Consider the following 15,572-nt stretch of genomic DNA (forward strand, 5'->3'; position numbering starts at 1 on the left):
AAAATGTACAATTCAATGGCTTTTAGTATACTTATGGAGCCAAACGTCACATAATCAAATTCTAGAATGTTTTTTTATCATCCCCAGTAGAAATCTTGTACTCTTATTCAGCTTAATTCCGTTTTTTAATCAGGCATTTATCTCTCCCCCAGGGTGGGAGTTAAAACCTCAGAGGGCTGGTCACTGTCCAACAGAGAAATGTGCAGCCTGGGGCCCCACTGAGATCAGTTATCACTTGGCAGGCTATATACCTGGGTAAACACATGGAAGCTTGAACTGGTGCTATGCAAAGATATCTTTTTCAGTATGTATGTTTTTGAAAAAATGATAGGGGGAAAAGGATGTCCAGGAGAACCCCATCATCACCACTACACACACACACCCTTCCCTGACCTCTACTCCTGAGGCTACTACATGTTTAACAGTTTCTTGTGTGTCGTCCTCGCAGAGATTTCTCGACTAGGCATTATTTTCTCCCCCGGAAAAAAGGAACCATAGAGTAGCTGTCGGTGGAATCTGCCAGGGAGTGAGGGCATGGTTGGAAGGCGGCAGGTTGGAGGGCGTAGGTCCCTACGACTACATGCCCCCGCCCTGCCTTGAGGGTTGACCAGCGAGCTTACTGTAGTCCTGTCCTGGGTCGCCGCACGTCTTGGCTGGGCTGAGGGAAAACCTAGCACAGGCCACCCATCCAGCTTGAGAACTGGAACCTAATGCGCTTGGCGGGAGGGTCCGTCGGGCATCCGCACCAGTGGCACCTGCCTGAGGCCCTAGCCAGGAACTGTTTCCAGAGCAGCAGTACTGAGTATGTATGTGTGTAGACGCCTAGTGGGTGTGAACGTATGCATGCTGTGTGAGGACGTGTGTCCACGGTGTGTGAGAACACGTGCATGCTGGGTGAGCACGTGTGCACGTGGTATGTGTGCACTGTGTTCACAACTCTGTGAGGATGCGCGCATAATGTCAGAAACTGCATCTTATGTGTACAACGGTTTGAGTGTGCGCACCCTGCGGGGAGGTGCGTTTACACTGGTGTGTACACACTACGTGTAAGCAGTGTCTGAGGAACCATGTACACGCCGTGTATGCTTGCGCGCTGTGTGAGGACCAGTGTGCACATCGAAAGTGCGCGGGTTTGTGCGCGTTCTGTGAGAACTAGTGCTAACGCTGCACGTACCCGCCGCGTGCATGCGCCCTGTGAGGGCCGGTGTGCCCCCCCGCATGTGCACTCGGTGCGCGTGCGCGGCGTGAGAACCGGTGCGCACTTCGCACGTGCACGCCCTGTGCGCACGCTGTGTGAGGAGGACGCGTGCGCGTGCGGGTGCGCGCCGGTCCGGTGCGGCGCGGCGGCTCCGGCAGTGCGCCTGTGCGGCCCGCGCGCCCCGATGGAACGCGGCGGCGGCTGCGGGGCTGGAAGCGGGACGGAGGGGGCTGCGCGGGGACCCCCGCTCCCCGGGAAGATGGCCGAGTCAGGCGCGGTGCGGACCTCCCCGCCCAACCATCGACCTTCAGGTAGAGCCCCCGGGGTGCGGCGGGCGCGTGGGGGCTTCGGGTCCCCCCGGGGGGCGGGGCGGACCCACTGTGGGCCGCGCAGGGCAGCGGCTCTGGAGCGCGCGGGGCGGGGACGCAGCGCGGTGCTGGGCCAAATGCCCTTCTGCCGGCCCGCGGTCGACTGGGCGCGGTATCCAGGGTGGTGACGCTCGCGGTGCCGGTGGCAGGGGCCCCTCTCAGGTGGCCTGAGTGGGTGCAGTTGGGGGTGGCTTAGGGTGGGTGGCAAGTATGTTTGGTGTGGGGAATCTGGGCCCACGCTGGGTGCCCCAGGGATCCCGGGGGACTGGCCCCCTCTCAGGGAGCAGCCGGCGTGGGGGGCACTGGGGAAAGCTGAGTGGGCTCCGGGGGGTCGCCGGGGCCTGCGCGCTCGCCTACTCTGCGTCTTGGGAAATGCGCGCGAGCGGCAGCTGCAGCCGGCCCTGAAGGTGGCCCGGCTTCATGCTTCGCGGCATCCCGGGGGGCAGATCCGGCACATCACCTATTGACAGGGACAGAGTGCCGCCTGGGCGGCCGGGCGCGAGCCCCTGGCCGGCTTCCCCCGCCAACCCGCAGGCGCTCCCACAGGCCTCGGGTGTGTTGCCTAGGGGTCTGGCGGGGCCGCAGGCCCGCTCGAGTGGCAGCGCGACCACTGCGTCTCCCAGCCCGCGAGGCTGCAACTGCTAGGAGCTATGGAGGGCTGGTGCCCCAATGGGCTGCCCAAAAATGAGCGAAGCAGGGGGAGATTTTGAGGACATATGGCAGAATTTTAGATAAGCAGGTCTCATGTCTTCGACGTTCTGTAAAGTGGTTGCAGGTAGTGCGGGGGAGCAAGCAGCGAGGAAACTGATTTCCTGCTGTTTTTCCTGGCAACATTTTTTTTTAAGTTAATGTGACGTATTTTTAAAACATTTTTTACTGTAGTATAACGTGCATACCACAAAAGCGCACAGATCTTAAGTATATGATTCGAAGGATTATCACACAGTGAAGATACGAGTATTTTATATGAGGTGAACCAAGGAAGAGAAAGAAATCAAGGGAAATGTTCTTTAGTCACTTAAAACATGCTTTTCGTGGTGGGTGGGAGGTATTTTCTGATTGGGCCTTCATTTGCATCGTTCATAGGAGGAGGTGGCTTAAGTCTTTACCAATTTGCGTTTTGCATCATGCATTTTTTTCTTTAAATTTTTTATTATGTTAATCACCATACATTACATCATTGGTTTTTTTCATCATGCATTTTAAAGGCAGAATTTAACAAATACCACAGGTTAGTGATATAAATACTATAAATATGTATACTTCTATTTTCATTCTTTTGCTTAATTTGAGAAACTCAGATGTGTCTGCTAGGGAAGAACCCAGAACCCACCAACCCACCGAGCCGTCAGAATCAGCTTTGGGGGAGGGAAACCTAGCAGAAGAAAATATTGGAAAGGTTGTTGAAGTTTGCAGTTTTATTTGGGAGTTTAAATAATAGGTTATTTCCACGTTTTAAGGACAGGGAGGGGATTTTTGGTTGGGCTTGCAATTTATCTGTGGAATTTAAATTTCTTTGAAGGAACTTAAGAAGGGGGCATTCTTATTAAACCCTAGTAGGAAACTTTATTGTAGAGCCATTTAATGCATTCTCTACTTATATTAAGATTAGCTTAAAGCTGTTTTCCTTTATTTGAAACTGGAACCATAGAAACGCTTGGTGAAGGTTTAAAATATTACATTTACATGCGTTACAGTTGGTGTGGAAAAATCGGGAGTGTTCAATTTAGGGGTCTGGTAGTACCATGGTTTGTTCTTTTGAGGGCTAGTGAGGCCAGATATTTAGAAAAATAATATCCTCAGTAAAATCTGAATTATTGAGGTTTTATTGAGGTTTTATTATTGAGGAATTATTGAGGTTTTATTATAGTCCATTCTGGATGCTGATTTTTCTTGGTTGCCCAGAGGCCTTATTTGGGATCCATTCGTAATGAGATTCAACCTGCACATCTGGGGGATGTGAGTTGGTGAGTGGTTTTCCTAGGAACTGTTGTAGGAGGTGACTAGGGAATACCTCAGGTGGTTCCTTTAACAACAGGTTCTTCCAATATTGAAATCCTGTGCACGTTCCCATTACCCACCAGTGGTCCTTTTTTTCTTTCCTTTTATTTACCCCCAGGATGGAAATTAGCAAATTTACTGTTCTTTCTAGTGCTTTGTTGTGTGCATCATTTAACTAATGACGAGCAAACCCTTGTTGCTTGGATCTGCTTAAATACCTTTAGCCAGCAGATAGAATCACCGGATGTCAGCTGTCAGACTGCCTCAGTGTCACACAGATCCTGTGCTCTCCTCAGCCTGAAATGCCCCCTTCTTCCCTTTTCCTTTTCCAGGGTTCACTTCCTCTAGGCTCCTCTCAGTCAGAATTAAGGAACTTCTTACTGTCTGTGCCTGAGGCACCTTCAGCAAAACACTCTTATTTTGCCTGTTACATTAACCATCCAGCCTCTTATATGGATTGACTTATAAAACAAGGATTTGCAGGGTTGATTTGAGCAGGAAGAGATGGGGATTTCTGGGGTTGTTGGTGTACAGTCTGGTGGGCCTTGTTGGGAGGATTTAACAGGATATAACTCGGAATGCACTCAGCTCCCAGGATGCTGCTGCTGATGATACTGCCTGGTTTGGGGGGACTATTGGTGTGCTGCATTGGCTCTGGCAGCAGTCCAAGGATTTGAAAACTTTCCCAGGAAGTGGCTGTGGTTGGGGGTAGCTGCTTTTGGGGGACTGTGGCCTGGAAGAGATTGCCCACTGCCCATCTCACATCTCAGGTGACCTCCTTCAAATGTGGAGTTGGCATCTGGGGCTCTGGGGTAGGCTAAGCTTCGGAATCCCCCTCATCCACCTCTGAGGTCTGTCTGAATGTAGGCCTTTATCTGCTTTTCTATCAGGAAGCATTTTTGCTATCTTTTTAACTAGGAAGTTTTCCTCTTTTTAAAAGCCATGTGATTAGCAGAGTTCAGGTTGTGGCTTAAGCAAAAGGAAGACAGGTATGAGTGAGCTACACAGCCGTCAAATAATCATGCAAAATTCCCGTGATCCTTGGGAATAGTACGGTGTTTCTCCAGGGTATGCAGCTCCTGGCTGGCACTGGGTTCATTCACTATCTGAAAATACCTGCTTTTCCTCCTGATGCCAAATAGGCTGGCATCTGTTAGCCCCAAACAACCCTATGGAATGCTTCTTGCTCCTTTGTCATCTCCACCCTCTTCATTTTTACTCTCTTTACTGTGTAGTAATAACTTTAGTGAGACATTTTTTATATACAATACATTTCACCCTTTTAAATTGCACAATTCAATGATTTTCAGTATTTTCACAGAGTTGTACAGCCATCACCACAACCAGTTTTAGAACATTTTCATCACTCCCAGAGAAACCCCATACCCATTAGCAGTCATTCCCCATTCCCCCTCGCCACCCTCCCCCCCCAGGTGCAGGCAGCCACCCATCTACTCTGTAGAGACCTCTGGGGTTCTGCCGGGCGGTCCTCAGCCTTTGGTGCAGACACATGTTGTTCTTGCCCGGCAGTCCATGGGTGGGTCTCCTTGTATCAGAGGTTTAGAAACCATCATTCTGCAGTCTCCATCTTTCAGGTGCAATACTTGTTTCACCACAAAGCCTTGCCTTGCCACCTTCTGTGCCTTCTGGTGCTCAGCGCCTGCAAGGCAGCAGACCCTGAATGTAATCTCTCTCCCAGACAGCCTGCAGTTACACACTGCACATGTGTTCATTTTAGCTCCTCAAATGGTAACAGCTGCCAATTGTGAGCACTTATGTGCCAAGCATCATTATAAGCACTTGTCATACATTATTTTACTTTATTCCTTACAACCACTCTTTATACTGTTTTTTTTTTCTGTTTTTATCCTCATTTTAGAGATGTTTCAATTCTCTATTGCTGTGTAGCAAACCGTAACTTACTCTTTCTCACGATTCTGGGGGTTCGTTGGGCTCAGTTGATTGGTTTTTCTGTTCCATGTGGTGTCAGCTGGAGTCGCAGTCAGCTGGGAGCTCACTTGGGTTTGTAATGTCCAACATGGCCTGTCATGGGCCAGGTATCTAATCACAGGGAGTCAGTCCTGGACTTCTTACAGCATAGCAGCTGTTCTTCAAGAGTGAGGAAGCAGAAGTTGCCAGTTCTCTTAATGCCTGGGCTTGGAAGTCCCAGAATGTCACTTTTCCTGCATTCAGTGGCTAAAGCAAGTCACGAGGCCCGCCCAGATTCAAGGGGAGGGAGCTAGATTCTACCTCCTGATGTGAGGAGTGGCAAGCACCTACGGGTAGAGGAGGAATCTCCTTTTTTGGAGATTCTCTATTGCAACAGGTATGTTGAATTTAAAAGAGGTTAAATAATTTGCTCAAGGTCATATAGTAAGTGGCAAGCCAGTGTGTTTGACTCCAGAGTTAAGTATTTTTAACCTTCATGCCACATGTGCCTTCCTAGATAGATTATAAAAACTCCTCTCACACACCAAGTGAGCTCCCAGCTTACTGCGACTCCAGCTGACACAACTGTACCCCTGTCAAGATCTAGCTCAGTACTCTAGGTCCACATTTTATAAGGATTTTGTGTGCCTTTTCCTTAGTATACGGTTTTTCTCCCCAAAGGTAATGAGGACCCACGTTTCTTAGAATAACAGTAAAAATTTTATAAATTAAAATGCTTCGAGGAAGAAAATTTCCATTTAACAGGATTTCTGGTTTGCCAGGAATTAACTTCCTGCTCTCTCTGTGCCAGCCTTTCTTGTTGGTCTCTGGAAGATCTCCTTAGTACACTTTTATGTCTTAGGACACCGTTGGGTATGACTAAGGATTGCAGTTCTTGGGTTATCACTCCAGAAGGCCCATGGAAGATTCTCTTATACTGTAGGCCAGTGTGTCTCAAACTAATTCTGGTGACCAGTTTGGTTTTTGTTTCTTGTTTCTAATTTCTAATCTGTTGTTGACCAGTATCTTGGCAAAATAGAATAAAAAAGACTTACTAGAAAAATAAAATGTAAAGGACATGGAAAATATAACTCCTGATTTTTAAATATTAGTAGATTCCAGGGCATCAGTGGATATTAGATTGTCTGTCAAATTGCTATAAATGTTTCTAAATGCATGCTCTCAATTTATGTCCTTATTGTGAGTGATAACGAACAGTAAGGAGACTGGCACCCATTGATGGGCCACACTCTTGAGTAGCTCTGCCCTGGGCTAACATTTCCCAAAGGGTGTGGTACACAAGAGCGTTTTAGGTTACATATGGACAGATTTATCTTTTCAATTTTAGGTGAATAGTTGTGGGATTTTTAAATTGTATTATAAAAATACAACATCAAACTGTAATTTCATGAATATTTTCAGAATGAGTAGAAAATGAAAAGAACTCAGTTTAAAGAAAAAATAATAATAGTATAGGTTGGTGCTGGATAATACACATAGAATGCTAGCCATATATATAATCCTAAATTTTCTAGCAGCTACATTTGAAAAAGTAAAAAAGAAAAAGGTGAAGTCATTATAATACAATTTATTCAGGGATGATCAGGGTGGCTCAGTCGGTTAAGCGTCTGCCTTCGGCTCAGGTCATGATCCCAGGGTCCTGGGATCGAGCCCTGCACCAGGCTCCCTGCTCGGCGGGAAGCCTGCTTCTCCCTCTCCCACTCCGCCTGCTTGTGTTCCCTCTCTCGCTGTCTCTCTCTGTCAAATAAATAAAATCTTTTAAAAAATTTATTTAACCCAGTATACCCAAAATACTATCATTTCATCATGTAATTAATATAAAGAATTATTAATAAGAGATCTCACAATGTATTCTTTGCACTAAGTCTTCCAAAACCAGTATCTATTTTATGCTTTTAGCATGTCTCCATTTGGGCTGGTCACGTTTCAAGTGCTCAGGAGCCAACTGTGACTAGTGGCTATCATATTAGACAGGACTCACTGATCTAGACCATTTCTATCATGGCAGAAAGTTCTTTTGCTGTAGGAATGACACCATGGTCACATAGGGCACAGTGGTTTTGAGTGCTGTCGAGAGTGGTATGAATGTGTGCTGTGGTATTCAGTCCAACGTGGGTAGGCATAATGGAAATGGAAAGATGCTTTGATAAAATGGTCTCCCCTACAATAAGGCAAAACAGGTTTAATCCCCAGGCGCTTGAAGGAAGAAGCAGCATTTGCTTTCTCCAGCATGGCCAAGTGGTAAGGTCCTCACACAAAATGTCTTGGTGACCTGACATGCTGTGGAAAGAGGGTAAGCTTGACTTTGTGGTAATTGTTAAGCTGTTATCAGTGGAAAGCATGGTATAATACTGATAGAAAGATGGGAGGAGACAGCAGTATTAACCAGCTCAGGATCTCCCAAGTTTAGTGTCAGGGTCCTGTGGGGAATCCTCTGGGTTAGGATGGGCTCTGTTAGGTCAGGTCTCGTCATTTCCCCCCAGAGTTGGTACTGTGTCTTCCTAGTACCTGTTTACAGAAGCTACTTGCTCATTATGATCAGCAGGTTCCTATTGGTTGACAGGACAAACTCTGGGGACCACATTACTGGGCAGTTCCAGTGAATTCACAGGCTGGTCCCACCCCCATGTCCTGGGTTTGATTATGTGAGAGAGCTGGCACTGGCTAGAAAGGGACTTAGTTGGGCAGGGCCGGTTAGCCAGCACTCACTTTCAGGGCCTGCAGGACAAGTCCCTGCCCAGACCAAGTTGTCTTCCTCCTGAGCCATTGCTCTTTCTCTCTCTTTGACACCTAAGTCTTAGAAATTAACTACTGGTTGGAGAGTCTGGGTGGCTCAGTCAGTTAAGTGGCCTACTCTGGATTTCGGCTCGGGTCATGATCTCAGGGTCCTGGGGTCGAGCCCCGAATCAGGCTCCCTGCTCAGTGGGAAGTCTGCTTGAGGATTCTCTCTCTCCCTCTGCCCCTTCCCCCACTTTCATTCTCATTCTCTATCCCTCTCCCTCTCTAATAAATAAATAAGTCTTAAAAAAAAAAGAATTAACTATTGGCTTAACAATTCCACCAGTGTGGAACCTGGGTTAGTGTGATAGGTATCTTGGCTTAACTTCCTTCTTAGCTCTATTTTTTAAATTTTTTAAATTTTTATTTTTTTTAAAGATTTCTTTATTCATTTGAGATACAGAGAGAAAGCATGAACGGGGGAGAGGGAGAGGGAGAAGCAGAAGCAGGCTCCCTGCTGAGCCAGGAGCTGGTCATGGGGCTCGATCCCAGGACCCTGGGATCATGACCCAAGCCGAAGGCAGACACTTAACCATCTGAGCCACCTAGGCGCCCCTTAGCTCTATTTTTTTAAAGATTTTATTTATTTGAGAGAGAGAGAGAGCATGGGGGGGCAGAGGGAGAAGCAGACTCCCCACTGAGCCCGATGTGGGGCTCGATCCTAGGACCCTGGGATCATGACCTAAGCCGAAGGCAGACGCTTAACTGACTGAGCCACCCAGGCACCCCTTAGCTCTATTTTTCTATTTATTTCTGTTCTATTTTATATAAGCAGAAGGAGGGCATAAATGAATGCCTGAAATTAATAAATACAGAGCAGGAAATGCCCCTGTAGCTTTAGTGTTTTACCTACCAGGCACCTAAAGCCCTTAATTAAACAGTGCTTTGTGTCCTTGTTTCAAAACACCACCTTAATGTCCTCTTAACTTGAAATAACTATCTGAATTGTAAACTGGACAAAATGGGGGATTCTACTGAGCTTATTTTTTAACCACCCTCCCCCCCCCCCCCCCCGCAAGATTCCTTTCCCCTTCCCTGAGCACCTGGGTGTGCTCTCCACTTACCAGAGAAGGAACCCTCCTTGTGCATGGGAGTGGTGTTGCCTCTTAGGAGTTTTTGTTCTTTTCTACCTTAATTGTGTGTGTTGGGTTCTCTGGAGCACTCGTCAAGGGTGACAGTTGGTGGTGAAATACTATGATAGCCTTCAGTGGAAGCTTTCCTTTCACTTGGATAACTTTTCCCCCAGTGGAGATGTATGTTATGAACAAAATTTAAGTGATCATTTTCATTAGCTAGGTAACCAATATTATTTAAGCTGTTTTAGTTACATCTTCAGACTATAAGCTCTCTTTTAGAAATTACTAATTCTAATTGTAGTTTTCTTACTGCAAAACGTGTTTCTGCTTCCCTTTTTTCCCCTCCTCACCCACCTAAATTTCCACTTAACTTGATTTTGTTTTTGTCAGTCATAAATTATTTCTAAAGAATAATTGCTTCTTATTAATGGTCCATTAGTTTCAACATATCCCTTATCTTCTGGGATGAGATTAGCTCTTTTTATAGTAGAACGGTCAAGAAAGCAGAATGTGGACCGTTTCACTCTACCCTGTTAGCTTTAATTTCTCTTAGTTGTCTTTTACTTTCTCTCAGTTTTGACTAAGGGACCCCAGAAGACTTTGTGCCTTTCTATTAAGGAGTACTGAATGTCCTTTGTGGTACATAATTTCATCCTAATTAGTTAAAAACTAAAAGGATCCTTGGGACGCCTGGGTGGCTCAGTGGGTTAGGCGTCTGCCTTCGGCTCGGGTCATGATCCCAGGGTCCAGGGACCAAGCCCCACATTGGGCTCCCCCTGCTTGTGTGCTCACTCTCTCTGATAAATGAATAAAATCTTTAAAAAAAATAACTTAAAAAATTAAAAGGATTCTTGCCACTTTGGTGTGTAAAGAAGATTTCAGAGTGAAATCTTTTAAAGATTTATTTACTTAGAGAGAGCTGGGGGGAGAGGGGCAGAGGGGGAGGGAGAGAGAGCCCGACGCAAGGCTTAGTCTCACGACCACAAGATTACAACCCAAGCCAAAACCAAGAGTCAGGTGCTTAACCACTTGTGCCACCCAGACGCCTCTAGAGTGAATGCCTCTTATAATCAGGCCAGTTCAAGCAGGAGATACCACATGCAAGGATCCGGGCTGCCCAATAGAACTTTCCGTGAGGATGCAGATGTTCTATGTTCCACATGGTAGCCACCAGCCACCGTGTGGCTATGGAGCACTGAAGAACTGAGTTTTTTATTTTATTTTATTTTATTTTATTTTATTTTTAAAGATTTATTTATTTGACAGAGAGAGACACAGCGAGAGAGGGGACACAAGCAGGGGGAGTGGGAGAGGGAGAAGCAGGCTCCCCACTGAGCAGGGAGCCCAACACGGGACTCGATTCCAGGACCCTGGGATCATGACCCGAGCCGAAGGCAGACACTAACTGACTGAGCCACCTAGGCGCCCCAAGAACTGAATTTTTAATTGTATTTGATTTTAGATAATTTAAATTAAAATAGCCACATGTGGTAGTGGCTCCTGAATTGGACTGTGCAGTTAACTAAATGTTGACTAACCTTGCCAGATGAGGATCTGAAATGAATAAGTTTCAGGCCTTAAACAAGTTACTTCAAACTCATCTATTCAGCCACTCTCACATGTGCACAGGCCATCAAGTACAGAACCCAGAAGTTACCTCCTGTGGTTCATATCAGATCTGTAGGGCCATGATGGAATCTAGTACCCAAGACTTATTTCTGGCTCCTGGTGGCCCTGGGGTGCCCATGGTCAGCCAACTCCTTTCTGTCCCTGCCTCATTTTTGGCTCTGCAAATTGGCTGGAGGATAAATTGGATTGACTTACAAGGCATTACCAAATTATTAGATGAAACCATGAGCTGTACAGGGTTTGGATGGCCTGTGGGGAGAACTTTTCTAGTGAAAGACTGGCAGGGACTGAGACCATAGGCCTAGGCCAGAGAACCCTATGGTGGAAGGTGAGGTTGGTGAGGGCATCTGGGGGCATTGGGCAGCACAGCTGAATGAGTCATGTTCCCTCTTCTCTAGGACGTACTCACCTAAGTAGATAAGCCTCAGCTCTCTTGTTCCAGCTTGTTCCTTACAAACTGTGGCCACAGGTGTTGGCCCATGAGAAGAACTCAGTTGCTTGTCTGTAAGATGGTACACTAGGAAATCTGACTGGTGCTTTTCAACTCTTGAGATACTGTGATCCTCCACTGCCAGCTCAGGAGGCAAGGGAAAGGGTGGGTTTTTCTTCACCCTTTTATTACGGGGATCACAGCCAAGTAGTCTTGGAGCCAACAGACTTACCAACTTTCCCCTTAACCTCCCCCATTACGACCAAGCAGGGACTTCTGCTTTCTCCTTTATCTCTTATGACCCCATCCCTCTTGCCTGGGTTAGACCTGTCATCTGGGGCCTGACCATTATTACAAGAGCCTTAGAGGTTTCTGTCCCTCCATCCATGTCACCCTCCTGTCATGGATCCATCTTATCACTCGCTTACCTAACCACCTCTGACATTTGCCTAGCCTGAGTGTAGTCTAAACTGCTGATAGGGCAGGTGTGTTGAAATGGGGCTCCCACTTACCCTTCCAGCCCCCTCTCTCTGGCCAGTGACCCCTTGAAGCTTGTAGCATCCCGCACACTCTGCACCCGCTTACACCTCACTGCTTGTGGGCATGCTCTTCCCTGTGCCCAGAATTCCCTTCCTCTCTGTATCTGCCATGTTCGTCCTTTAGTACTAGTCTCACATCTCACCTCTTCCCTAAAGCCTTCCCCGACCATACACTTTTGGTGGATTTTTCTTTTCCCCCCCATTTCCATTATGGTGTTGATAATGTTAATGCAGGTAAATCAGATCATGTGCAAATAAACTTGGGGTTGGCATTTGGAAACTAAAGTACACAGATCTTAAGGATATAGTGTGATGAATGTGTATTTATACACCTATATAACCAACACCCAGATCAAAAACCAACATTTCCAGCACCTAGAAAGCTTCCTCATGCCCCCTCCTAGACAGTGGCCCCCAAAGGGAACCATTGTTCTCACCTCTTTTTTTAAAGATTTATTTATTTGAGAGAGAGAGAACATGTGTGTGGTGGGGAGGAGCAGAGGGAGAGAGAAACTCAAGCGGACTCGGTGCTGAGCACGCAGTGCTACGCAGGGCTTGATCTCACCACCCAGGAGGTCATGACCTGAGCCGAAATCATGAGTATCACGAGTCGGACGCTTAACCGACAGAGCCACTCAGGTGCCCCCCCACCTCTTTTCACTGTGTTTAGTTTTGCTTGTTTTTGAACTTCATTAAAATGGATTCATATAGCATGCCCATTTTTATTATGGTATAATATACATAATCTAAAACTATTTTAGCAGTTTTTTAAGTTCAGTGGCATTAAGGACATTCACATTGTTGTGCATCCATCACTGCCATCCATCTCCAGAACTTTTTCATCGAGTATATACATTTGTTTTTTAAAGATTTTATTCATTCATTTGAGAGAGAGTGAGAGAACACCAGCAGGGGGAGGGGCAGAGGGAGAAGTAGGCTCCCCACTGAGAAGGAACCCAATGCGGGGCTCTATCCCAGGACCCTGGGACCATGACCCAAACTAAAGGCAGATGCTCACCAACTGAGCCACCCAGGCATCCCAAGTATATACTTTTTTCTGTCTGGTTTTTTTCACTCAGTATTATGTCTGTAAGATTCACCCATGTTGTATATATCAGTAGTTCACTTATTTTTATTTCTGAACAGTATTACATTGTGTGACTATTACTATAGTTTGTTTCATCCATTCTTTTGCTAATGGACACATGGGTTATTTCCAGCTTCTTATTCTTTTGACTAAAACTGCTATGAACATGCTTGTACACATCTCTTGGTGCCCATACAAATGCATCTCTATTGCTTATATGCCTCGAAGTGGAATTGCTGGGTCATAAGGTAGGCACATGTTCAGCTTTAGCAGATAGTGCCAAACTGTTTTCCAAACAGTTGGAAGCAGTTTCCTATTGTGGTTATAAGAAATTACTGCAAATTTAATGGCTTGTAGCAACATGAATTTATTATCTTATAATTCTGGAAGTCAGAAGTCCTAAAATACGTGTCAGTAGAACCTTTCTGGAGGCTGCAAGGTGAGAACCCATTTCCTTGACTTCTCCATCCAGCTTCTAGAGGCTGCCTGCATTCTTTGGCTCATGACTCCTTCCTCTGTTGTCAAGGCCGGCAGCATAGCAGTATCTTCCAGTATCTCTCTCTCCAACTTCTGGTTCCATTGTCATGTCTCCTCTCTCACCCTCACTCTCCTGCCTCCCCTGTGATTGCATTGGGCCCACTTGGGAAATCCTGGATAATCTTCCCATCTCAACAACTTTAACTTAGTCACATCTGCAAAAGCCTTTTTGTCACAAAAGGTAACATTTTCACAGATTCCAGGGATTAGGACATGGACATCTCGGCAGGGATGAAGGGGAGGACATTATTCTACCTACCACCTGGCTGTACCATTTTGCATTCCCATCAGGAAAGCATCAGAGTTTCAGTTCCTCCACATCTTTGTCAGCAGTTGGTATTGTCAGTCTTTTTAATTTTAGCCATTCTGATGGGAATGTGGGGGTACATCTGCAGCTACCACCTCCAGACAGTATGTCTTCCTTTGCTCTGATACAGCTTTATTGCAACTTACCAGTATTAGAAATATTTGTTTACATGCTTTTGTCTTGGCCAAACCATATATCCTTCATGGAGCAGGTTGTAGCTGGTTCAGTAAATGCTCCTTGGATGGTAAGTAATGACTGAGGGCATTTTTTAATGGAGAAGTGAGCAGAGCTAAAAATGTAAATGAAAGCATGTGCTTACAGTCCCATCTCTGGCTTGAAGTAGGGTTTCTCCCAAATAAAAAGTAGGACCAGAGCAAAGAACCTGGTTTCTAGCTTTTGCATGCTGTTGTCTTTCCCAAGATAGTTAATCTGTAAGTGAGTAATGCTGTAGAAGGAGATGTGGGCCTCAACTCCTGAGGGCGTTGGTTGGAAATGACTTCACCTTATATGTAAATGAAAGGGGAATACAGTTCCAGCAGGCAGTCTTCTGGGGAGTCTGATCTTGGACCTTAGCAGTGTCTGAAGTTTTCCTTTTTCCTGGATTCTGCTCCAGTATAGCAACACACTTCAGCCTCTGGCTTGCAGAAGGAAGGACTGGAAGGTGAGTGGGGTTTCTTGATCTCAAGGAATGTAGTGTGTGTAGACTTAAAACCACCTTGAAGACTTGAGGCTGGAATTTCTGAGGTGAAGGTGAAGCCAGAGTAGAAAAGAATTTCTTATGCCCCTGGACACAGAGTGGTGGGTGCAAATGTCTTGACACTACGGAGATAAACCTGGCAGGAAGAATTAGTATTAGACAAAAGGTAGACCAGATTGTGGCTTCCTTTGGGAAGATTCTAATATGAGTAAATACTCTCTTGTTCTTGTTTTTTTTTTTTTTTTTTTTTTTTTAAAGATTTTATTTATTTATTTGAGAGAGAGAGAGAATGAGAGATAGAGAGCATGAGAGGGAAGAGGTTCAGAGGGAGAAGCAGACTCCCTGCTCAGCAGGGAGCCCGATGTGGGACTCGATCCAGGGACTCCAGGATCATGACCTGAGCCGAAGGCAGTCGCTTAACCAACTGAGCCACCCAGGCGCCCTCTCTTGTTCTTGTTTGTTCCCAGTTTACTTTGCTGGGCACACCCCTGGTTTCATGAGGGCTATAAGGTTTCAGGGCCTCAGTCTCATCTTTCCAGGCCACTGACATGTTGGCAGCGGTCCTGCAGCCTGGCATTACTTTGACCCTGTGGGGTGTGGCATGTGTGAGAGAAATGTTGCCACTGATGTGGCATAGGACTTCTTTGGCGCTCATCAGAAAACCTCTCTGTCACTGACAAGACCTGACTGGTCAGTATTTAGATCATAAAGGAGCTGGCCTTTTGAGAAAAATACTAGCTCAGGGTAGGAGTTACTTTGTTGGGCCTATGCTGCGGTTATTAGTCCCAGTTGAGACATATTGAATAAGTACACATGTGATTCACAGGATGATCTACAAACAAGCCAGCCATGCCAGAATGGAGGCATGCCTGGGCCTTGGGTCATGTGGCTGACACATACACCAGGAGGATTGGGATAGGCTGAACAGAGCCATGGCTATGTTTATGGAGTCCCAGTGACTTCCTGGATGTCCTC

The 15,572-nt window shown here is 46.3% G+C and overlaps 1 protein-coding gene across 14 annotated transcripts in view; it reads left to right on the forward strand.

Moving 5' to 3' along the window:
• The first annotated feature begins 1,318 nt into the window (after positions 1-1,318).
• The window catches only part of MAP7D2 (MAP7 domain containing 2), a 102,670-nt gene continuing 88,416 nt past the window's right edge, over positions 1,319-15,572 (forward strand). For 11 of the 14 annotated variants that reach the window (XM_027609114.1, XM_027609115.1, XM_027609116.1 and 8 more), the window contains exon 1: positions 1,319-1,509. In XM_027609114.1, the coding sequence (XP_027464915.1) occupies positions 1,383-1,509 (127 nt within the window). In that variant the 5' untranslated portion in view covers positions 1,319-1,382. The remainder of the gene's footprint in view (positions 1,510-15,572) is intronic. The other 3 variants (XM_027609125.1, XM_027609127.1, XM_027609123.1) reach the window with 2 other exon arrangements.

The sequence above is a fragment of the Zalophus californianus genome, chromosome X (genome assembly GCF_009762305.2).
Source record: "Zalophus californianus isolate mZalCal1 chromosome X, mZalCal1.pri.v2, whole genome shotgun sequence".
NCBI classification, from domain to species: domain Eukaryota; kingdom Metazoa; phylum Chordata; class Mammalia; order Carnivora; family Otariidae; genus Zalophus; species Zalophus californianus.